This window comes from Schistocerca nitens, chromosome 6, assembly GCF_023898315.1.
Source record: "Schistocerca nitens isolate TAMUIC-IGC-003100 chromosome 6, iqSchNite1.1, whole genome shotgun sequence".
In the NCBI taxonomy this organism is placed as follows: Eukaryota; Metazoa; Arthropoda; class Insecta; order Orthoptera; family Acrididae; genus Schistocerca; species Schistocerca nitens.
This window is the reverse complement of record NC_064619.1, coordinates 492,768,012-492,794,139: the sequence shown is the minus strand read 5'-3', so window position 1 is coordinate 492,794,139 and position 26,128 is coordinate 492,768,012. Positions and strand designations below refer to the sequence as shown.

The window sequence follows — 26,128 nt, the reverse complement described above, 5'->3', positions numbered from 1 at the left end:
CATTAGTGTCACTTGAAAGAATTTCAAGTTCACTTACTTTATTTCTCAATCCTTGTACATTGTGACAGTATATGTTAAGGTTGTCCCGTTGTTTTATGTGAGGAAGATTTATGTCTGCTGTGTCCTCTTGCGAAAGATGTGACTTGGCCATAAAAAATCTTCGTTATTAGCTGACACTTTTTTTGTTTTTCGTGACGATCTTCGCAGAGATGTTGAGATCTTTCTGCCTGAAGCTGTACTCCCAGAAGAAACGTGACTCTCCAATGACGAATATGATGCAGTGGGAGTATGTTGTGATCTCTAAAATTTTCCTTGTTGAGCTGTTGTTTGAATAGCAATATCCAAATTTTGACTGTGTAATAATTCGCCGCTAGTTTCTTGTGATTTTGTAGGTGACGTTTCCCTATCTGCTTCTTCATTAATTGCAAGGGAATTTTTTGATGCAGCTGTTTTTTTTTCTTCCAATAGTACACTTTCATTAGGCACGCGTGCTTTTGTACGATTGTTAGCGTGGTATTTTCATATATTTTGGACGTTTCTGTTAATAATGCGTTAGCAGGTACATGTTTTCCTCGGCAGTTTCTGTGCATTCCATGGTGAGTAAAGAAGCTTCTTTCTTTGGAGCTAATGTCTAAGAACTTGACATGTTTGAATGCTTTACAGATTTTCCTAAACTTTCTGTTTGTGAAACTTATTTCGGTATTTACACATGAACTTTTTATTAAGTCATGCCTGTGTGGAATGCTGACGACGATCGTTTTTTGCTGTCCAATTTTTTCCAACGTTTGGCGCAATGCTCTGACTGCATTTTTTGACTCGTTTTTACATACATCATTAGCTCCAGCAATAACTACACAGACATCATTTGGGTGTGGGTTGCAGTCTTTAACTATTTCCTGGTGGGGAGCCCCGGGTTTTACAGTTCCTGTAACTAAAAATTCCGATTGCTTATTCATAAGAATAGTGGCCAAATCTCATCCATGGCTATCAGAGAAGATGCAGATTTTTGGTTTTGTCGCCTCTTCTCTCGCTAACTTTTTTTGTCCCTCTGGCCGTAAATTGAGTTTTAAGCTATTTACTACATTTCTAACACCTTTAGAGTTGCTCTGAATAGTATTTATTTGCTTATGTTTTGAAACTTTCGGTGGCACGCTTACATCACATAAAATACTTGACCTGTTTGTGATTTCAGTCTTCTTTTTTGCATGTTTCTCATGTTACTTGACTTATGCTTGTCAATGTTTGCGTGCACTTTCTGCTGCCTTCTCTGTCATCATTATCACAGCTTTCTTGTTCTCACTGATAGTAAAATTAATTATGTTAATAGCAAGTTGTCACTGGCTCTCATGAAGTCATTTTTCCACTCTCTCTTTCTGCGATCGCACTGTAAGGTAACGATACATGCTACTTTTAACTGAAACATGACTGTGCCTAGTCATGTGACCAGCTTGGTTCGTGCTACAGCTGGGTAACCTATCTGCCTTTCTGTGTAATACATATTATTATTATTATTATTATTATTACAAACTGTCAGCTGGAGGATTGTAAACTGAAAGAGAGCCATGGAAATCTTTTTAACTGCAGATCTGTTACACACAGACATAGACAAATTTGTAGATGATGGAATAAAGTCAGTGATGTTTGCTATTTATCCTTAAAGAAGCAATACAGGGTGTTTCAAAAAGGACTTTACAACTTTTAAAATTAGTTTAAGTTAATTAATAGTATCTACAGAGGTGATTGTAGTGTCAATTTGTAAGGAAATACATCAAGTTTTGTCTTGCGTAGTTCACTGGTGCCAAATCACATTGTAAGGAGCACTAATGGCAGTTGCACTAGAGATGGCTGCCTTCACTGGACCCAAGAATGCTAGCTGTGTGTTTTGATTTGAAGAATTGAAGCCAGCGAAAACAGTTCAGCATAATTTCTGTACCAAGTATGCTGAAGATCCTCCTAGCAGACATGGTTCCTAAAGCTGTGGAGACAGGTCGAGTCATGCAGGGAAGCTCAGTTGGTAAAGGACTTACCCGTGAAAGGCAAAGGTCCTGAATTTTAGTCTCAGTCTGGCACACAGTGTTAATCTAACCACGAAGTTTCATTGTTTTATAATGTTGACCACCTATTCCTTCAGTCATTCACTTTTTTGTTGTTTTACTCATGTTGCACCCAAATTTCTATTGTTAGTTATACTGACACTTTACTCACACATTTTTCTACTAAGGTTTTTTTAGTACATTCAGATATTCTTTATGTTTGTAGGTCTACCTGGAAGGCCAGGTGACCGTGGACCACCAGGGTTGGCTGGTGCTCCTGGAACTCCAGGACTAAAGGGTGAGCCAGGTCCATCAGGTATCAATGGACTTCCTGGGTTAAGAGGGCCACCAGGTCTGAAGGGAGAAATGGGTCTTGATGGAACAGCTGGCATACAGGTTAGTTTTGTGTTATTTTCATCATTTTATTAATATTATAAATGCAAGAATTTTCTCTAAGAACTCATTGTGGTCATGATGGTGTAATTTAAAAGGAAAATACTTGTCATCTAGTTTCAATTTCAGGTTTTTTTCATCTTTTAGTATGGGCTTTGATGAAACTTAACTGCAGCTAGGTTTGCAAATCTCACATGTTGTGCAGTAGGCCCTACTCATAACTTAGCTCAGTTGTAATTTAAGCTATTAAAGATTTGTTTTCTCTTCTCTGTAAAGAAATTAATCCTTCTCTTTTGTGTAAAGGACTGTTTATTACCATACGTCCGTATTCTCATTCGCCATATTCATTCACATGATGGATAATCAACCTATTATTCAGGAAACGGAAAATTTCTGTAAAAATTATATCCCAAATCATCAAATGATGGATGTCTGTGGTCAGATGATTATCCAAAAACCAAATCTGTTTCATTTTATGGTTCCTTAAGTTACAGACAGGCACGATGAAAAGATACATACACATTAGCTTTCGACCAAAGCCTTCATCAAAGAAAGAAACACACACACATTCATTTACACAAGCAAACACATCTCACACACACATGACCGCCATCTCTGGTTCCTTGGACCTTCTTTTGTTCTTTTGATTTCATTTCCAAGAGATATTGGTTCTTACAAGTTGTAATGTCAGCATTTTTTTTTAGTTACTGCAGGAAATTTTTCAATTGGCAGATGTCTTCACAAATAAAATCCCATCATCAACATGTAAAGTAAGACACATTTTCTTCTCAGTATCCGATTTGTAAACACATTGGTCTAACTCCATGGTAGTGGCAAATTTACCATTAGACAGGGTCACTACTATGATGTAGCTGATAATGTGGGTATATTATCCTGTGTTGCTCAATAGGGTGACAAACTTGTAAATGTTGTTAGAGATGCTGTGGCTCTGTAGAATGAAATCAGTGTGAATAATCTCAAGAGATCTTGTGCCACACAGTATCAAATGGTCTTGTGAATTGCTTTGCCATAATACATGTTTCATAACAAGGCATACCCTCGTGACACAATTTTGTATACAAAATCACACAGTTCTGGTATTTTCTTCAGATAATTGAAATTCGAATGTCCTAAAGTGCGCGTCATTTATGACGGCGGCCGAATTGAGGTTTGTTCTGCGCATCTGACATCACAAAACACAGTCAGCCAATGAACAGAGAATGACGTTGCCAGAGCTCGACTGCAGTGCGGAGTACGGAGTGTCTTCAGTATTAGAAACGTTCAGTCATAAATAAAGTAATTGAACAAAAGCAATGTCTTGATAGCAGACTTTCTTTTATAGAAAGTTTGGAGAAAGCATTCTTTATACCAGTTGCTTCATATTCTATTAATTAATTAAACCAAACAAGCAATAAGCCTCCTAATTCAGGTGATAGCAAGGAAAGGTGTTTTTATCATTCTCACTAACTGCTTTTTCGCAATAAAGAACATCAGTAATTGTTTATTTCCTATTGTACTTCGACGAAACGTGAGTAATTCATAGTCATACCAACAGTTTTTGTCGGTATTTTGCGTAATATTTTGAAGTCCTCCAGGAACACTATTGAATGATGAGCCACGTTAGCATAATGGTTAAAGTGTTAGGATGCTAAGCACAAGGTTCTGTGTTCAAACCTTGTTCGGCATTTAATATTTTCTTTATTGAAAAACAATATCGAAGTGTCTTACTTCATGAATTTTATTCGTTTGAAAGTAATTTTTTGAAATTTCTAGTGGCAACTAAAATCGACCATATGGAAAGTATACGCTATGGACTTTTACCTCTGCAAACTCTTCAAAATTGCATGCAATTGTTTATTACATTTAATGCTGCACAATAACTGCGTTGAACATGGAAACAAAATTAAGTCATTTATGGGGGGAAGGTATAAGCCAAGAAGATGTGTAAAAATCAAATTTTTGGGCCAAATAGCTTTTGTGAAATCAAATGATAAAGTATGTCAAAGCAGTCGGAACACCATGTGTCTGCATAGCGAGCAGTGTAGTGATGGCAAAATCGCACACAGCGCGGAATGCGGGGAGCACATCTCTGTAGCAGCGAAAGGGTTAATGCGGCCATGGTGGCTTTACTTCATAAACTGCGCACTCCCCCCTAAACGTAAGTTTGCGAACTATACTATACTATGGTACTGCTTCTCTTGGCGCGTGCAACTGGCAATACAGCAATGTCCCACGTCTGGGCGGGCATGCGCGAACCGCCAAGATAAAAGAATTGAACTATAGTCTTTTGTGCTGCTGAATGTCATTAGTGCTTTGTTTTTACAGTCACTTTTGATGTCAATGATGTACATGTGGCATTTTGTGCAGAAAACCCTTGCAGTGAAACACAGAATGCAAATTTAAGATGATATAATACACTTTTTACAACACAGAGATACAAATTGAATATATGTGCATTAGACAGTTGTTCACAAGGAACTGAAAAAACCAAAGACAATCTGATGGAGGACCTCAACCACTAAGCAAAAAGACTTATTATTTCACTATTAATGGTGAGGTCCCTAAAGAGCCCCCCTCACCATTGGAGTGTGGAACACTGGGGGACAGGAGGTCACCAGGCATCACAGCTGCTACAGTCTTCTTTGCACATAAGTGTGTGACCAACCATGCCATTGCTGGCTGTTATGCAGGGCACAGCTGGACCATTTCTCGTCAATAGAGAGGAAAAAGAAAATGGCATCGCAATCCGTGCCTTTTATCAATACAGTGATATTGGCTGAAGTAGGGTGGAGATCGATGGGGCAGCTGTGGTGGGATTATTGGTCTGTGTTGATTTGCGGAAGTTCGATGGGCGACTGTGGAGGTGATGTGGTGGTGCGTGTGGTAACATCAGGCTCTGTATGCATGCTAGGAGGTGATTGTTGTAACATAGAATCTGTGATGGTAAGGAACCCATCAGCTGATAGTCTCTTGATGTAATAGCAGCCAGTTTGACATCACTGGGCGGTTTATAGCTGTGAGTGAAATGTCTGTCAAACATTTTTGTTATAGTATCAATTGTATGCCCAGTTTCATGGTAAATAGCTCTCTGTTGAGGAGTCAAATGCGAGTCCTGGGGCAGGGGGGATACCACTCATGGGTGATGCATGCACATAGCAAGAAAAATTCATGATACTGACATGAGTTTCTGGTGGCTCAGACACAGTAATGTGTCATGGCTGTATGTGTGTGTCGACTGCTGAAACTGTGATGGTTGTTGGTATTAGTTGTGTCAGGACTATGGAGTTGCTCCTGCTGGAGGTGCTGCAAGTAAGAACATGTGACACACAACTCACACCCTGCAGAAGACATTGTAATCTTCTGTATCTCCAATTCTAACGTTTGGCAGTCATTGAGTAGCTGTAGATGGTGGTCGTGTGGAGTGCACATTGAAGGTGCTTCTGGATTGGTGACCTCTGAAACCAGTTGTGCATATAATGGCGGACCACCAGTGTACAGATTTTCTACTATTGGTTTGGTTGAGGGTTACTTATGATAATTCCAGAGAGAGATGGAAGTGTTGCAGGGAATCCATGCCTAGGATTGGTTCACAAACATTTGCAGCCAAAAACTGCAATGAAAATGTTTTGCAGAGGCCAAGGCCTATGGTGCATGTGACTGTTCCATGAACTTTGACAGGAGAGTCATTCATAGTGAATAGTTGGACTACTGGTGTAGGAAGATGTAAGCAGAGTCTCCCTGGGAATGGTACTGTCTTCTGAACTGATGTTGATCAGAAGGTGTTGATTTTGTAAGAGATCCAGCATGTTAAGTCTACAGCACTCTAGCCCAGTGTGTAAACCATGCAGCAACTGTGGCGCCAGTGTTTTTGCGAGCCAGTGAAGCAGTGCCTCTCTGGTGGCAATGAATTTGCTGTTACTGGTGGGGAGGGGGGGTCTGCGATGAAATAGCTGATAATGTATGCATGCTCTCCTGTGTTACTCAATAGGGTGACAAACTAGGAAGTGTTGTCAGAAATGCTGGGGCTCTGTAGAATAAAGTCAACAGTTGCGAACCATGTTGATGGCTGTTCTCATTGGAATGGTGGTAGCTTGGGATGAAAACTTTCTTATGTGTATGCCCCATAAAAATTTTGATGTTTATGTGCTGGATCACATAGCCTGAGGGAGGTGATACACAAAATTCCTTTAACCAGATCTGATGCATATGGTAAACTGGAAAATAGTCAGTTGAACATTGTCTTGTTGTAGGGAATGTTGAGTAAAGTCATCACCAAAATTACCAAGGAGATCAGAAGTCATTGCACATTGTTCATCTACAACTGGGTCATTATTGGAGTGCCTAGCATGAAACAGAAGAATATCATTTGCACAGTTCATATACAATGTAGGTTGAGCCTTCTTTTTCTTCTTTTTGTGGTTTATCTATGGATGCCACCACTTTTCTGTCCCCAGTTTCCATCGTCTTCTGTGTTGACTTTCCTCAACATTCAGATTCCTGCTTCCATTGCCTCCTCCACATCATTTTGCCAGCTGCATCATGGGTGACCCCTTTTCTTCCACTGGGATGGTATCTATCGTAGTATCCTGTTTGGTGTTCTGTCTCCATTCATCCTATTTTGTCCATATAGGTTGGTCCATTTGGTGAAGAAAATCTTATGAAGCACCATGAAAGTCACTTTCTCATACCTGTTACTAACACAAGTGACAATCATGAGACAGCACTTTTGTCATCTGAAGACAATCAGGCAAAATTTAGTGATTTAGTTGCATTAGCTATTGTTGTTCATTGAGATGTCAGCATTGTGGGATTTCCTGGGGCAAAAGCTTGCAGTGAAATGCAGAATGCAGATTTAGGCCTCTAGAATACAGTTGATTACAACACAAAGATACAATTCGAATGCATGTGCACTAGACAATTGTTCACAGTGAACTGAAAATACCAAAGATAAATTCCCCACAGGAGCTCAGCAACTGACAAAAGCTTCATTATCTTGCTTTTGAGTGTGAGATCACCACATAAATTCTATTTTCTTATTTGTTGTCTTCCAGAATAATATTTCCATCTTTCACAATCTTCACCATTTTCATGTCAAATATTGACACTCCCCCTTTTTCAGTAGTGGCATTTACTGAAAATACATTTCTTGGCAGTTCAGGGATGTGTGACACATTTATCAACAACACCTCTTCTGATTCAGCTTCACCAACAAGATTACAGTACATGAAGTTTCCATTTGTAGTCTTAATTTTTGTACCTTCACATTTGTAGTCTTTAATTTTTGTACCTTCACAGCTGTTCACTGTTGACATAATTTTCCTTTCATGTGACATGTGCTCTTTACTACCATTATCAACAACAAATTTGGTATCTATTTTATTAATTTTCTTTTTGTGCTTTTCTGTCACAAGTGCTTCTGGTGTTTTCATCTTCTCATGTTCCTTCTTACAGTAACATTTTTCAGCAGGATGATTTGTGTTTTTGCAGTACTAATTTGATGCAGTCTCTTTATTGCCCAAAACTCTCCCAGATAATATGTACCACAGGTAGAGCACTCTATTTTGTTCTCGTTGTCACTAAGTTTCATTTTACACTCACTTACATAGTGAACCAAACACTGATTTCTCATTGTTTTTATTCTGATCTTTCTTGCTGTAGGCAGTAGCTTTGAAAGCAATAATACACTGGTGTCCACATTTAAAGCAAAAAACAACCCATCATATGTCTATTTCATGATGTAATCATACAAACTGTCAACAGATATCTGTACAATCATGTTCTGCATGAAAGATGCTATTCTGGTCAATGGCAACCATGTCAACAATGATGTCAGGGCCCCTATCAAACAGGGTAGCATTTGCCGGTTAGTCCCACATCCACAGTCATTGTGTACAGAGCCACAGATGGTGCAATATGACACAGAGAAGGTGCCTACCAGACTGTCTGCAGTGGAGGACCACAGGAAGAATGGAAGCATGACAGTCGCAACCTGATATGGCTCGGTGGCTTAAAGTGAATTATTTTGTTATTTCTCAAATGTGGCAACAGTTTATAGAGACCAATACTGTGCCCAAAAGACCAGAACACAGCAAACCCAATGTGAAAGCAGAAAAGAGGACCGTTATTTGGCTGTAGGAGCATGATGGTACTGCCTTAGCACTAAAACGGTGTACAGAAGGCTTCTGCAGACTGTCTTTTATTGTCAAAGACCTGGTGTATTGTACCTCAGGTGCATCTTCACAGAAGGGAACATCTAGAGTGGAGTTACCAACATGCCTCATGGATGGTCGAACAGTGGGCCAATTTTATTTTCACAGATGAGTCCCAATTTGGTCTGGAGAGTGATTCTCAATAGATTCACATCTGGAGGCAATGTGTAACATGATTTTGGGACCCAAACATTGTGGAAAGAGAAAATCATATGGGTGAATCGGCATAGTTTAGTTGCTGTCAGGTATCGTGACAAGATCTTGGGACCTCATGTATGGTTGTTGCAAGGTGATGTGGGCCCAGACTTCGTATTGGTGGATGATAATCCTTGACATCATACAGCATGGATGGTTGATGTTTTCGTGGAAACGGAAGGTATTGCATGCATTGCATGACCTCCTCACTCTCCCATTTTGAATCCCACACATAATGTCTAGGATGTACTAGTGGGGACAGGTTGCATCATGAGCATTCACCAACCACTCCAAGATTTGCAAGCAGCTCTGCAGGAAGAATGGACATTATTGCCTCAACATGAGGTTGATGACATCATTCAGGCCTGTACTGCTGCCAGAGGTAGTTACAACCCATACTGAGCACATTAACCAATTGTTAGAATGTGTGTGAAAATCTGTAAGTTGGTAAAAATGGAGAACATTTTTGTCTATCATTATGCATGTTGCAGTTGTTTATGTTCTGTATTCTTTACATTGTTTCTACTTTCCTATGACCTGTTATATTGTTTTGTGGCAAAACAAACACCACCTTTCAAAAGTTCTTTTTGTTGCTATAATTTTGGATGACAGTATATCTCTTCTTTGTTTTTCTTCATTTTATCTTCTCCAGATTTGTGTCTTAGTTTCAGGTTTTCCAATGTTTTCGTCTCCTTAATAGTAGAGTCCCATGTGCTACAACTCTGTTGTTATCCTTGTCATTAATGTTGTTTCATCAATATTCTGCACCAAGTGATTCAGTCTGAATGCTTGGGTTGCACTTTAGCAGTATTGAACATCACATCTAAATTTCTACTGTATTCATTGTTATAGAACTCTCCAAGTAATGGACTCTTGTGTTGGACTATATTCTTCTGGTATATCTTCATATCTTTGTAAGTGTATCACACATTTCATCAGATGTTTCACAGGTAAGGACATGGGTTTTAACACACACACACACTCTCTCTCTCTCTCTTCTTTTCTGGTAATGTATCTGCCAAGAGTTTTTGCCATGAACATCCCATTTATTTCCTAGTCTCATAACAGAAAACAACTTGCAGCATCTTTTAATTTCAGCACACTGTTTAATGATATATCTTGTGCTGATGTGTTCATATTTCGAAACATGGTGTGGAAGTCTCCTTACTGAAAAATGATAGTCTTTTACATTAACAGATTTTCACTTTTCTTATTTCCTCACATTTCCAGCGCTACTGACGCCTTAGCTTGTCAAGATATCTTATTGTAAAATCTTTGTCTTATATTTTTGAGACATGACATAGAAGCGCATACTTACGAAAAATGACTGATTTTATTTTTTATTCTACATCTACATATATGTCAACATCTTCAAACATATTCAGTAAGCCACCATATGGCGCATGGTGGAGGGTAACTTATACCACTACTAATCATTTCCTTTTGTGTTCCACTCACAAATTTAGTGAGAAAAAAACAACTGTCTATATGCTTCAATGTAAGTCATAATTTCTGTTATCTTATCTTCATGATCCCTAAGTGAAATGTATGCTGGCAGCAGTAGAATAGTTCTGCAGTCAGCTTCAAATGCCAATTCTCTAAATTTTCTTGGTAGTGTTCCTCAACAAGAACATCACCTTCCCTCCTGGTATTCCCATTTGAGTTCCCAAAGCATCTCTGGAATATTTGTGTTGATTGAACCAACCAATAACAAATCTAGCAGCCCACCTCTGAATTGCTTTGATATCTTCCTTTAATGCAACTTGGTGGGGTTCCCAAATCCTTGGACAGTACTTGAGTGTTCTATACATGGTCTCCTTCATAGATGAACTTTACTAAATTTCTCCCAATAAATCAGTTAACCATTTGCCTCTCCTACTGCTGTCCTTCTGTCTCATTCCATTTCATATAATTTTAGAATGTTATTTCTAGATATTTAATCAACATGACTATGTCAGGCAGCCCACTATTAATACTGTATTTGAACATTACGGAATTGTTTTATCTACTCATCTGCATTAACTTCCATTTTTCTACATTTATAACTAGCTGTCATTTATTATGTCAATCAGAAATGATTGACCTCTCCATATGCCACAGCCTCATCAGCAAACAGCTGCAGATTGCTGCTCACCATGTCTATCAGATCACTTATGTACACGGAGAATAACTGCAGTCCAATCACACTTCCCTGGGAAATCTAGAAGTATGGAATCTGCCTGTTGCCCTACGCCCATGGTGTGTAGAATGTCATGAGAAAAGGAGAAGCTAAGTTTCATACATGTGATGGTTTCTAAAACCTTGCTGATTTGTGGATAGAATCTTTTCTGTCTCAAGGAAATTTATTATATTCGAATAGGGGATATATTCAAGAATTCTGCAGCAAACCATTGTTACGTATAGTGGTCCATAATTTTGCAGGTTCATTGTCTTACCTTTCTTATGTACAGGAATCACGTGCACTTTTTTCCAGTCGCTTGAGATTTCATGCTGGGCTAGACATTCACAATTAATGCAAGCTAAGTAAGAGGCTGATGCCATAAAGTACTCTTTGTAAAACCAAATTGGAGTTCCAGTCAGACCTGGTGACTTATTTGTTTTCAGCTCTTCCAGTTGCTTCTCTATACCAGGGATGCCTATTACTCCATATGGAAATCTGTGCTTTTGTCAAATGTGAACTGTCTATATGTTCCTCCTGCATGAATGAATTCTGAAACACAAAATTTAGAACTTCAGCTTTCCTTTTGCTATCTTCTATCGTGGCTTCTCAGCAAGATTATTTGCTAAGGTATGATAGTGTCAGATGTGTGCTTCATGTATCAATCTTCTTACAGATGCACAACTTTTGCCTTTCATCATTTGTATTCTCTTTTGAACCAAGGGTGCAACAGTCATTGCTTCCTCAGCATTTTCCAAATTTTGTTTTTAAACCATGGTGGGTCTTTTCTGTCCTTAAAGCACTTACTCAGCTCATACATCTTCAGAGGGCGATTTGAGTCTGTTTAAACTTTGACCAGTATTACCCTAAATTCATCATACTAGAACTAAATTATTTCCATTCACTGTCTGAGTGAAATGCCAACAACTGCTTACCTGTTCTTTGTAGCAGAAGTACTCTCCTACCCTTCTTGATTGATTTAACTACTGTAGTAACCATTGTTGCTATGATGACATCCTGATCACTAATCCCTGTATCTTTATTGACACCACTGATAAAGTCTGTCCTGTTTGTAGCTGCAAGGTCTAAAATATTTCCACTGTGTATGGGCTCTTGATTTAACTGCTCAAGACAGTTTTCAGAAAACGTATTCAGTAGCACTCATGGAGCTAATGAAGCTTTTGTTGAGAACCTCCAATTGAAGCAAAAGGAACTGATGAACTTTGGGAACAATGCTGCAAATTGTGAGCTTAGCTTTGCACCCTGCATGGAAGGCCAGTAGTTTTCACCACTTCCACCAGCTACCCATATGAAATGTTAATGACCTCAGATCCAACAAAGTGACAGGTGTCTTTGGTGCCAATGTGAGCCACAACTTGGAGATGACTGCACCCTGCATGCTGGACAGCCACAGAAAAGGCCTCCTCCATATCTCAGATTGGGCCCTCCCAGTAGACAGACTGACCTCACGTCAACTTTCTTTCTAGTCCTGAATGCTATTTGCCTAAGGGGCTGCATAATAGCCCTTACACTGAAGCTTCCGATAACCAGAAACCCCCCCCCCCCCCCCCCCACGATGTGTCTACTAAGACCCTGCTGAAGGAGTGGCTGTCCATCAATCCATTGACAGGGTGAATGGGCAAGGCTAGATGACCAGGTTCCGCATTGACCCACCCCCTTGAGTGACCCAAATGTTTTACCACCTGCCACTCAGCCAGTGGTGAGGTCAGATCCATCATGACAAGTAAACTTGAAAGTACTTCGGCAGCAGGGACCGTGGACTAAACAAGCAAAACCTGAGGTGTCCCATGCAATATGCCAAACTCTCCACCACTAGTACACTCTGAGACAGCAGCCTGAAAGTGCTGACCTTAGCCAAAAGCACCTTCAGCTGTTTGTGAATTGCAGCCAGCTCATCTTGCATCCACACATGCTATCCATCTCATCACAACTAACTTAAGAAGTAAACTGTAACATTACACAGAGAAACTAAATATGTAACTTGCTACAATCCTGACATGTCACAAATGCAGACTGCTACCTTACTGAGCTGTGTTGCTGGCTATTCAAAAGAAATGACAACTGCACTACAGACTGCCTGAATTTATACTTTACAGTTATATAAACGTCAGATTAACCTCTTAAACAGAAAAACATGCATAGAATTTAAGACTTAAACTATAAAGAAAACACAGAAAAAGTGTGTGAGTTGCATTTGTGTGTGTGTGTGTGTGTGTGTGTGTGTGTGTGTGAGTGATCCATTTTTGATGAAGGCCTTATGAGCTGAAAGCTTTATTTGGAAGAGTCTTCTTGTTGTGCCTATCTGCGATTCAGCATCTCCAGTATATGGTGAGTGGCCACTTTACTTTTTTTTATTACAGTCTTTTTTAAATCTCAACAGTGAAACATGAACTATTAAATACACATTGTAAACAAATAAAGCTAATTACCTTGAAGCACTATGACACAGAGAACACATAGTATTTAACTTAATTGATTAACAATATACAAGGTGCTTAAATAATGAGTGTAGGCTACACATCTTGCCACTGGTGGAAGGGGTGGTGATAGATCCTTAATAATCAGGTTTTTACTGAAAATAATTAAATGTCAGGCACTAGTCAAAGATAAGGTTCATACATTTGTCAGTTACATGTAATAATCAGTTTAGTAAAATGATTTAAGAAAATATAGTGCAGTGATGTATTTCTGAACATGAAAGAGCGTGAATTAATTACATAAAAAGCAAGCTTACCTATTGTGTAGAAAACATTTGTACAGAGATTGTTATAACTGTAATGTCTGCTGTGTTGTGATCTGAGTCATTGCTGATATGTCAGTCAGCAAAATAGCTGCAATAACAATTTTAGACTGGTTACATGTGTGACAAATGTAATAAAGTTCTTATTTTTAACAATTCTGAAGAATGCCGCATAACTTAAACATCACAAAGAAACATAAAATGACAATCTGTGCAAGCAATAAGGTAATAACTGATCATTGCAGTCTCTGTCCGTCTCCTTAGCTGAGTGGTCAGTGTGTGTGACTGCAATGCAATGGGCCAGTTTTGATTCCTGGGTAAGTCAGAGATTTTCTTCACTCGGGAACTGGATGTTGGGTTGTCATCATGTCATCATCATCAACATGCAAGTCACTCAATGTGATGTCAACTGAAAAGACTTGCAACTTGGCAGCCAAACCTGTGGCCATCAGTGCCATGCAATCATTTCATTTTGCTGTAGTCTCTGAGAGATATTTGTCTAAATAGACTTGTGACTGAACTGATGAGTTTTCAGAGTGCAGATTATTATCCAGAGAGAAGAATAATAGCCAATTACCATGAGATGTGTCTTAAGGAAATGTGACATAACAATAGTTGTTTTGTAATTTGCATTTATGGCCTGGTAATAATATCGTTGTTATCCATGCTCCTTATTAGTATATATACCCTTGACAATATGTTACTAAAGTAGTATTTTATAAATTACATTCAATTTGACATTCTGAAGATTTCAGTCTAGCCTTGAAGAAATTGTTATCATAACTACAGAATAATTTTAAACTGTAATTTATGGATAAAAAATAGGCTTGAAATTGTAGACTTGAGTTTTGGTGAGTCACAAATCAAACTGGTAATGGGCTTATACATATCTGGGTATAAAAATGCAATCTGTTATGAATCGGAATGTAAATGTAAGCTGTATTTTAGGTAATTCAAATGATAGGCTTTTGTTCATTTCTGGTGTATTATGAAATTGCAGCTTCTTTGTGAAAGAGAAATTTCAAATGAATTATTCACTGAATATATCCTGCAGTATTGCTTGGAGTGGATCTATATTAAATAAACTAAAAGTGAACACTAAGAGAATCTCAGACAGAACAACACAAATTGTTACTTTTGTTCAAATAATTTAGTTCTGAATTACATTAAAAGAAAGATGTTAGTTACATCCTGAAACTTTCTGATCAGAATGATATAATCACATTTCTGCAATGAATTTAATAGAATACAGAGATATAACATATGGCTCATGTATCGACTCCAAGATTTTGTTAAAATATTGGATGCACAAAAATATATTGTCTTCTATGTAGGCTCCATACATGACTCAAACAAGGAGAATGTACTACAGTAAAAGATATCCTCTGTCAGTCATTCACATTGTTAACTACATGTGTGGTAGTAGAAACAAAGTTTCATTCCACCAGTGTCTAAAAACATAACTATTAAGCTTATTTTACAGGAAAAGAACTTTGCATGTAGCCTGTATTATCAGCTAATCAATTAAGGAGAAAAATATCACTGTATGTTACGATTGTGACATCTTCTACAGGGAGAACGTGGAGATCCAGGACCAAAAGGTGATGCTGGATTGCCTTGTGAACAACAGCCTGATTACCTGACTGGTATTCTGTTGGTGAGGCATAGTCAGACAACCCAGATTCCACAATGTGAGCCTGGACATGTCAAGCTGTGGGATGGTTACAGTCTTCTGTATATTGAAGGAAATGAAAAAGCACATCACCAAGATCTTGGTAAATATTTAGCACTAGTTTAATAACACTAATATGTAGTTAACTCGTGCACTTTTTTGTGTCTTTGGCTAGCTTGATATGTTTTTAGCGCAATTTGCCTCTACATCTGTTTTTATATCTATTGTAAATCTTCATAAAGAGCATGGCAGAGAGTACTTCCCACTGGACCCTTTGTCGTGATTTCTTCTTGTTCCATTCATGTATGAAGTGTGGGAAGAATGACTGCTTAAATTCCTCTGTCCATACTGTAGTTAGTGTAATCTTGACTTTGTGAGTCCCATAAGAGTACTATGTATCGTGCTGTTGCGTATTCCTAGATTTCTCACACTAGCATCTCAAATCCTTGTAAGTATTCTTCAGCATGTCTGTGACACTCTTCCATGCATCAAAGAATCTTGTGACTATTCACAGTGCCCTCCTTTGTATGTGTTCAATATCCTCTGTCAATCCGGTTTGGTTTGGATCCCAAACACTTGAGCAATATTCTAGGATATGTTGCATGGGGGTTTTGTAAACACTCTCCTTTGTAGATTGATTGAATTTTCCCACTGTCCTACCACTGAATCAAAGTCGGTCACCATTTTTAACTGTGACTGAGCCTATGTGACTATTCCACTTAATATCCCTGTACATTGTTACACCCAAGTACTTGTATGGGCTGATTTGTTTCTAATGGTGTTTCATTGATACTGTAGTCAAAGAATACTATGTTTCTGCCTTTAGTGAAGTGCACAGTTTTAAATTTATGAACTTTTAAAGCAAGTTGCCAGCCTTTGTACTACTTTGTAAGGTTACTAAGATTTGACTGTATGTTTGTGCACCTTCATCACTGATAACTGTATCATGTTCGAAAAGTCCGAGGTTGGTATTAATATTGTCTACCTGGTCATTAATATACAACAAGAATAGTAATGGCCCCAACACACATGCCTTGGACACACCTAAGGTTACAGTAGGCAGTTAAGAGAAATGACTGTGAGGGTTGAGGTGGGGAACGGGGAGACAGTTCTTCCCCCAGTTTAATTCTACCACATGGTTATTGAGAATATTGCTTTACCAGGCAACTTCATTGTCACCCTTGAGGCATTTCATTGTTTTCTGTTTATGGTCTACAAGCGTCTTTTATTTTTTAAATAGAGCACCAGTGAGAAAAAGGAAAATTCTAATGAAATGTGCATGCAGGCATCACATCCACACTGAAAGCAACTTATGGTCAAGAAGATCCTATTTTTGCTGTTGTTTCTAACGAATAAATTGAAAAATATGTCCAGATGAAAAAACACATTTCAGTAGTTGCACAGACAGTACCAGAGTTAATAATTACTCAAACAGCAGGTGTAGTGTATATACATGCAAATGGACAATTTTAACAACATTATTTTGGAAGTATTATTATATTGAAGAAGAGAGATAATTTAAAATATGTACATTGCTTGAACCTCTTGCAATCAGATACAGTTACAATGTTGATGTAATTGCAATAATGAAAACTTTTTTAGACCAGCACTTACTATCATGTCTAGAGCATATAACAATGCCGACAGCGAGTCATCGCCACATTCCTGTCATGCGCATTCTTCTCAGCTGAGGACAGTACTCCTACATCTGTTGATTACTCTCATTTTAAGGTAACATGCTGAGTCCTCCCTACCTTAAAATCCTCAATCCAGTCCCCCTGTATGATTAGACTTAAGTGTTGGTGTCACACTCAGTAAAATGCTTTTCAAAAGTCAAGAAAATTGTACACATTTTATAACCGTGATCCATTGGCTTTTGGGATGTCATGTGATAAAAGTATGAGTTGAACTCTCTTTTCTTCAGTGGCTTTGGCTGTATTGAAGCAGATTCTCAAAAATATTTCATCAGCCAAATAAATGCTTATGCATCTGTGAACTGCCCTACTAATCCTGCATTCAAGTAACTATCATGTGCTGTTGTGATTCTGTAGATTTTCCCAGCGTCTTACATGTTTATGCTCTTCATGGGTATGCTGCCAGATATGATCAACTTCACTACACAATATTTCGGCAATACATCTGGCCGCCATCTTCAGGTGCAATTGCTGAGTACACAATCATGCCGGAACTGAATTAACATCAGAAATGGCGGCTTTTTTATACCCCGGATCCAGACCACTGCACCTGCACAAGAAGTGGAAGAGTTGCTCCCTGTGAAGTAAAGAATTGCAGCGCCACCGGCAGTAGAAACTGGCGAAAGTGATAAATCGCAAATTAAAATGCAGCAGGTCAAAAACCATACTGTTGTTGTTTTATATCAGATAAAATAGGGTTCTGCATCTTGCTTAAAGAAAAACCTTTATCTCTGTTAATAATGTCATCAGATAATTGAATTTTGATGGATTCCCTGAGCACACTATCCCGGTAATGAGAAGCCAGAACAATAATTTACATATCTTTAAATGACATGTTGTGCCCTTCTCTGAGACAATGTTTGGCAACAGAAGATTTTTCAGTGTGACACTGATGTTCCACACATCAGTCATGAACAGTGCGAACAGTTTGCCAATATAGGCCTTTCCACAATGACAAGGAATTTTATAAACTCCAGGCTTTCTCAATCCCAATCATCTTTAACAGATCCAAAATGGCCTGTTTATTGGATGATTCTGCTTACCGTAAACTTCAGGGTGATCCTACAGACTGGATAAAGTGGAAGACCATTTCACTTATTAAGAAGAGCTGCCTGCCAAAGGACGCCATCAAAAACCTTCATCCAGGGTCAGCGGTACTGCCCAGGTTGTACGGTTTAACCAAAGGTGCATAAAACTGGAACTCCTATTCGTCCTATCGTTAGTAATTTGGGCACTCCTACTTATAATTTAGCTAAATATCTTGCTTCCATCCTCAGCCCTTACATTGGGAAATGTGAACATCATTTATCCATCTCAGCTGATTTCATTCAATGGTTGAAGCCTTTATGCAATGGAACATCTGACCTTTTAATTAGTTTTGATGTGGTTTGTCTTTTCATCCAGGTACCTTCAGAAGAGTCCTTGTTAATTCGTCAACTTTTGGATGATAAAACTACTGAGCTGTGTCACCATGTGTTATCATCATCAAATTTTTTTATTTAATGACATATTTTTTGAACAAACTAATGGTGTGGTTATGGGGAGTCGTCTTTCCCCTATTGTCACCAATCTTTTTATGGAAGATTTTGAAGATATCACACTCAGTACTTCTCTTCAACCTACATGTTTTTCTCCAAAAAATGTATAATATTTTCATTGTTTGGCCACATGGAATGGAAGCTCTTAATCGGTTTGTAGATCATTTTAACTGTCTTCATCCACACATCAAATTTTCAATTTAAACTGAAAAAGATGGCAGATTACCTTTTTTTGGTGTTCTAGTACACAAAAAAGAAAATGGTACCTTGGGACATGGCATATACTATAAACCCACACATACAGACCGCTATCTTCATTCTGCTAGTTGTCATCCACCACATCAGTGCATGGGAGTTCTACGTACATTGGTCAAGAGAGCTTATGCCATTTCTGATTCCAAAAATTTGACACTGGAACTGGATCATCTTAAGGCTGTCTTCAAGCTCAATGGATATATCAATCATCAAATTAATCACGCTTTTCAGTTTGAACCATCAGGTGAACCAGTGCTGGACACTAGTAAATCAATTGCTTTCTACCCTTTGCTGGAATTATTTCTTCAAAAATTTCTAGAATTCTCAGTTAATATGATATCAAAAGTGTTCTTTTGCCTTTGGCCAAGACTAGAGCCCTGTTTGAATCTGTTAAAGATGATACGGGATTGAGAAAACCTGGAATTGATAAAATTCCTTGTCATTGTGGAAAGGCCTATATTGGCAGACTATTCACACTGTTCATGACCAATGTGTGGAACATCATCACCACATACGTTTGCTCCAACCTGAAAACTCTGCTGTCATCAAACATTGTCTCAGTGAAGGACATAACATCTCATTTAAAGAGACACAAATTATTGCTCTGGCTTCTCGTTACTCGGATTGTGTACTACATCTTAATTTGCGATTTATCACTTTCGCCAGTTTCTACTGCCAGTGGCGCTGCATTTCTTCGCTTCGCAGGGGGCAGCTCTTCCACTTCTCATGCAGACACAATGGCATGGACCCAGGGTATGAAGGAGCCACTGTTTCTGATGTTCATTCAGTTCTGGCATGATCGTGTACTCAGCAATCGCACCTGAAGATGGCGGCCAGATGGATCGCCGAAATATCGTGTAGTGAAGACAGTCATATTCTGAAGAGAATAAGGATCTTGTGCTGTTGTTTCCCATCCTACCCTAAACTGAAAACGTGGCTTCAAAATAAGGAAAACATTCTAATGTACAATACCAAGTGAATTTTCAGGTTTTCAAGGTGTATGAATTATATTTTGTGCATGCAGCCATGCAAATTCCATCTCTTCTGTAATTTTCTTGGCTGCTTGCCTTAAATTTAATGGATTTCACAAAACCATCATGGACAAAAATCCATAAATCAACTTATTTGTGAATCATTTGTATTCCCTAAATCGCAGTTTGAAATGAGATTAGCGTTGCCACAAATATTTTCAGATTCCTAAAAATTTCATTTAATGTAACTTTTTTCCTTCAAAAGGTTTTGCTGGATCCTGTGTGAAGAAATTCAGCACAATGCCATTTTTGTTCTGCGATTTTAATGATGTGTGTAACTATGCCAGTCGCAATGATAAGTCTTACTGGCTATCTACAAATGAGGCCATACCAATGATGCCTGTAGAAGAGAGTGCTATTCGGCAGTTCATTTCCAGGTCAGTAAGAATTTGGGACTTCTATGTAAGTTACTCCTATCCACAATAGAAATAGCAAATAAGAATTGCACAGATATTTTTATAAGGTAGTAAACACTTAAAACACCTATTATTTTGTTTTTATTGCTGTTTATTGTCATTTCTTGTCCCTACAGGTGTGTTGTCTGTGAAGCTCCAGCAAATATAATAGCTGTCCACAGTCAATCTGACACAGTACCAGAATGTCCATTTGGTTGGTCTGGACTCTGGATAGGATACAGTTTTGTCATGGTAAGTGTTGTCGGCAGTTTTTAAGTTATTATAATCATAAAATGATGTGTAGCTTGTTAAATATCAAGTGGCTGAGCAGAGAACCAAATAAAATACAAAAAAATTAAAATGTGAATCATAGTAGACAGAGGAGAGGAAAGGAAAGGAAAGGTAGAAAAACCCAAAGAGAGACAGAGAAAATTTCCTGGCCAGATATATTCTGGTCTAGAGATTTGTCTTTAAGAGCACAATTGTACTGTCAGTCAATATGTTGTTTTCCCAGTAACAGTACATTCTGAATTCATCTGTAAAAGTAATACTCTTATTTAAGGGTTTACTCAACAGGAATGGACACTGTACCTCACAAGCACCTTTTATTTGCTTGAAACATGTTGCTGATTATAAAAGTTAGAAATATTGCTGTTATTATAAATGAAGGGAATAAATTTGTTAATTTTTTATGAATTTAAAGAAGGTAAGGTTGACACAGTCCGATATACCTTATTAGGTAGTGGAGTGGTTCATGAGCATATGGATTTTCATGCTAAGGCAGATGACTGATTGGTGGTACAGCTTGGATAATCGTGCAAGATTTTGATGTCTTGTAGTCTACACAGATATCCGCTACTGTGGGAGGAGGTAGGTTAGTGGAGTGGGTGGGAGGAGTATTTTGTGAGGCAAGAGAGGAGGTGCCAAAACAAATATAACCTTTGGTAATATCCTCAAAACTTAGAAGAATAAAGAATGGAGACAAAATAAAAGTGCTTTACTAGACAAATGGCATTATGATACAGTAAGAACAGGTATATTTCAGCCACACTATATTGTAATATTGAGTTCAAGAACTGACAACAATTACAGAAAAACTGAAAAGATTATTTGTTAAAATTCACTTCCAGCAATGCAGCATGAATCTTTGACAAAGGTAGTCACACATGATGGCAAAATGCCATAAAAACATTTAACAATCATCAGCCAAAGCTGTCAAGATGACCACTAAGGTACAAGAGGAGGCTGCAAAAGTCTGAACAGTTTTATTCTTTGATGCTATCACAAATTGTTTGCGACAATATTTTGTTGTTTTCCAGTGAGGTCAAATACATTGCTGTGGAATACCTTGATGGGTACAATAAATAATGAAACATTACTATGAGATATTTTGCTCGATAAGTGACTGGACTAAAGATTTCTTGACAGTTGAGCTCAAATGCATTATTTTGGGTGATAGCTGTTCATCAGACAAAGATATAATATCAGATGTCTAAAGAGTCATATACTATGCTAATTTTTGTTCACAGTTATAGTAATGGCCTGACAGAATATGTAAGTTATAATTATGAACTCTTTTTGGATGTTTTGTATTCTGAGAAAGCACTGATAAGACTGAGGTTTGGTAAGTATATTGTCAGCTGCCCTTGAATACAAAAAAAATAAAAATTAATCTGCACTTGATTATTGCTAATTGAAAGTCATTGAAACCCACTTGGAGTATTAGAAGGTGTGAAGCACAATAATGATGTTAATTTTAGCGTGAGAGTACTCATATTAGAAGACTTGTTCAGTGGATACAGTGGATTCATCTTAAAAAAAATTACAAGTATTTCTCTCAGCCCATTTCCTCTCAACATTCAACTGATCACATGATTTCCAGCCAAGGTAATAGTGCTGGTAATGGGCTTGCTCAGTTCATATGTTTATGTTTGAAAGGTACTGAATCTATCAGAAAGAGATCATTTAACAAAAAGCTATACTTTGATTCATAATAAGGAGATGTCATTTAAGAACACATTTTCAGTGTAGGCTGTGTGAAAATATGAGGAAAATCGTGGATAAATTACAGCATGTGGATATATAATGAGCTTATACAAATCATCCTTGTCATAATATTATGTATTTACTGTGGTTTAGCTGTAATATAAGTTTTTAATAAGGTAAGCAGACATTTAGCAGTGGTATGTTTACTCAGGCATAATCAACAAAGTTTAGGACATTGCTTGAACATCCTGTGGTATTTAATGGAAAGATGTGAGGTAATACGTAGTAAAAGTTTCTTTGTACGAGGGAAGAAATAACTTCGACATTTTTAGAGAATACTCGTTGCCTTTTACATCACAAAGGGGTGAGCTTCAAATGTATGTGACATGAAATTTGCATGAGAAGTATATCTGAAGATGGTGTGTTATGAAGAAAGAGCACCTGACATGAAAACTTTGGTAACTAGATCATGCTTGAAAAAATTGAACTGAAGCTTTACCACAGAATTTCATGGAATCCATAATTTTTAGTTGTACCAGTTTGTTAGTAATATGATAAGTAAGCACTTCCCAGACTGACAGATTATTGCAGTCTAATAAAAGACATGTGTGTTATTCATTTATAGGATTTTCTAAGATCTGTTTACTTTTTGTTAAAGCAGTAAGAATTTATTTACTTAAATCTTGCTTAAGGATACCATAACAATAACCATGGTACTAATCTGAAACCACATTGACAGCACACTGCAGCTGGGGCTGAAGGCGGTGGACAATCGTTAGCAAGTCCAGGTTCATGCTTGGAAGATTTCCGTGCAACACCCTTCATTGAATGTAATGGAGCTAGGGGCACCTGCCACTACTTTGCCAACAAATTCAGCTTCTGGTTGGCGACAATTGAAGATGCCAACCAGTTCCGCGTGCCCCAGAGCCAGACTCTCAAGGCAGGCACCTTGAGGACAAGAGTGAGTCGGTGCCAGGTCTGCATCAAGAATACGTAGAGCAGCATGTGTAAACAGTTTGCACTCATTGTGTTGTTCTCACTTCTCTGTTTCCATGGCTCCTTCAAGGGGTTTCATGGGATATCATGTGTTCATCTACAGAAAAGAATTCTGCTGAAAGTTGTGATGTGTTCCTTAATGTAGTGATGTGTTATACTTCCATACTGCTATCAAAGTAAAGCCTTTCCTTGGAATATGTCCACCACATAGGCTGTTAAGAGGTGTAACAAACTGTATTAAATACATAGTGAAGCATTCAAAGAAAGAACTTTTCTGTGCTTCTTGTAAGATGTCTCTCACTGCATCGTGTTTATATGTGTTGGTGGAAAAAAATTATTGGTGCTATATCACTTTACTGTAGTATATATGTCCTTTTCTCCCATCTCACTCCCATCACCTTCCTCAAGAAAAGAGGACTGGCACTTCAGACTCAATGTAATTTAACTCATAATGAAATGTGTTATTAAGTTATATATTTATGTTAGTTGAAGTTTCTTGTGTTGTAAATTAAAACCTTTTTCCTAAACAGAATTAAATTTGCGAAAGCTGAATGTTATACTAAACTGCCATAGTATCATATATTATACAAATTTGCTGAGATAAAGATGCATCAGGTTCTGCCTTGATACTGTGTCAATAAAAGATGCTCTAGTCAACTCATCTGTTATTGTCAATGAAAGTTGAACAAATGATGCATTTATTGTTTGTTATGATGTTGATGATGTAATTTAAATAATTCTACAAATGATCTGCCTTCTTTTATTTCTTTTTTTCAATGGAATATCTTACTGCCAATAATTAGTTTTTTTTTATTTTCAGAAATTCTGTAACAGTGTTCTGTATTTCATGTGCAAGTGTCAGTGGAAAAGTCATACAAACGTTTTTGTTCATTTGCATTTCAGTTTTTCTTAACCCATATATAAACATTTGTTTTAAGTTTACATACTTCTCTTGATGGATCATCACTGTAACCAACCACTGATAAGTGTTTAAATGTATTATACTGACAATCAGTGTATATTTGTAACTTTATTTTTACAGCTCTTTTGCATTAAAATTATAAATGCTTTCACAACCATGTGTAAGTAATGTGGTGTAATATTACTAGTATTAGAAGTGGATGATGTAAGATGTAATAACTGCCAAGAATGTTTTATTGAGAAATAATTTTAAACATTTACACTCCTTTTTTTATTTCCAAAGAGTGAAATTGGGCGTTATGTGATGTGAAGATCAGTAAGTTTCTGTATGTGTGTAAATGATAGTATAATGTTTAAGACTCCTTACTTTGTAATGTATATTGTCTGAAAACACTGCCAATTTGTAACATAAATTAAAAACAATGTTTTAAAATACTTGAGTGTTATTATTTTACACCAGAGAACAGAACGATTTTGTACTATATAATAAAAAGACAGAACTGTTGGACAAATATAGTTGCCCTTGAAAAGGATACTAGCAAAGTAAAATACTACAGCTTGGATAAATCTGTGGATCTGAACGAACACCGTTGGAGTATCTCTCATCAAAACATATTAAGACAAGAAATAAAATTGACAAACTTCTAATCCCAAATAAGAAAAGTGATAGGGTAAATGCAATAGCAGCAGTTATTTATATTTACGTGAACATCTGTTGAAAATCACTGAAATTGAAGAGATACCTCTAATGGACATGGTTTAATGCTGTGTTACAATAGAACTAGGAAAGGGGAAGTGTTGCAATATACACAAAAATTGTTTAGTGTATATTGGGCTGAACATACTTTTTTTATTTCTTTGCTACAACAGTAGATTTGGAGAAACACAAGCTAGTAGTACTGATAGGTTTCGAAATGACAGCAGAAAAAAAATTAAAAAGGTCATTAGTGTGGGAGAGTAATAGCAATGTTATACTTTCATTATCTGCAGCTATTTTCTATTTGGTAGTGCTGATTAAGATCTCCTAGAATTTTTGATGCCCAGCTTTGGACTATTTCCCACAATGAAACTACCAAAGAGAATTGAAAGGCATAGGGTAACAGTCATTGACAACTTGTTCTTTGATCCACACGTACAAAACCATTTTTACAGAGATAGGACAAAAATTGGAAACAGTGCATGCTTGTACATAAAAGCAGATTCTACACAATCCTACGGGCTTTACCACTGTATTTGACCATGAACAGCACCTGTGCAATGTCCTCAGTATTTTTTAAATGTCAATCATAGCCAGAACAGTGTTCTGTGCAATTGTGACTACATTATGTCAGAGCTAAGTAAATTCAAACATGGACCCATTCTTGATGCTTGTATGGTGGGTGCTTCTGTAACTGAGATATCTGAAGTGTTTGGTGTTTCGAGAGGCACCGTATCTAAGATTTATACCACATACAGGGAAAGCAGAAGAACACCATTCCAAACATCACAAAGCAGACAAAAGTGTGTGTTGAATGACAGTGGCAGATAGTCATTCAAGAGGACTGTGATGAAAAATAAGATGACAACAGCTGAAAAGGCACAGCAGAACTGAGTGTCGCACTTGCAAATCATGCCACGACCAAACAAATGGACTGGAGCTCCAGGAATAGGGAATTTCAGGGTGTGCCAGCATTCCAAAACCACCCATCAATGACGCAAATGCTTGTAACAGGAAAACAGGATGCTGAAGCCACAAAACCTGGACTACTGAGCAGTAGAAGAATGTCATTTGCTCAGATGAGTCTAGTGTCACATTGTTTCCAACTTCTGGCCGAATTTATGTTCTGTAGTAAAACATGAGTAAAAACAGGAGAGGGGGGTTCAGTGATGATTCGGGCTGCCATATCATGGT

The 26,128-nt window shown here is 37.7% G+C and overlaps 1 protein-coding gene across 1 annotated transcript in view; it reads left to right on the top strand.

Moving 5' to 3' along the window:
• The window catches only part of LOC126262876 (collagen alpha-2(IV) chain), a 294,377-nt gene extending 269,705 nt beyond the window's left edge, over positions 1 to 24,672 (top strand). Inside the window, exons 27-31 of the mRNA XM_049959745.1 lie at positions 2,260 to 2,429; positions 15,323 to 15,524; positions 20,145 to 20,316; positions 20,472 to 20,586; positions 23,060 to 24,672. Coding sequence (XP_049815702.1) covers positions 2,260 to 2,429; positions 15,323 to 15,524; positions 20,145 to 20,316; positions 20,472 to 20,586; positions 23,060 to 23,317 — 917 coding nt within the window. The 3' untranslated portion in view covers positions 23,318 to 24,672. The remainder of the gene's footprint in view (positions 1 to 2,259; positions 2,430 to 15,322; positions 15,525 to 20,144; positions 20,317 to 20,471; positions 20,587 to 23,059) is intronic.
• The last annotated feature ends 1,456 nt before the right edge of the window (positions 24,673 to 26,128 follow it).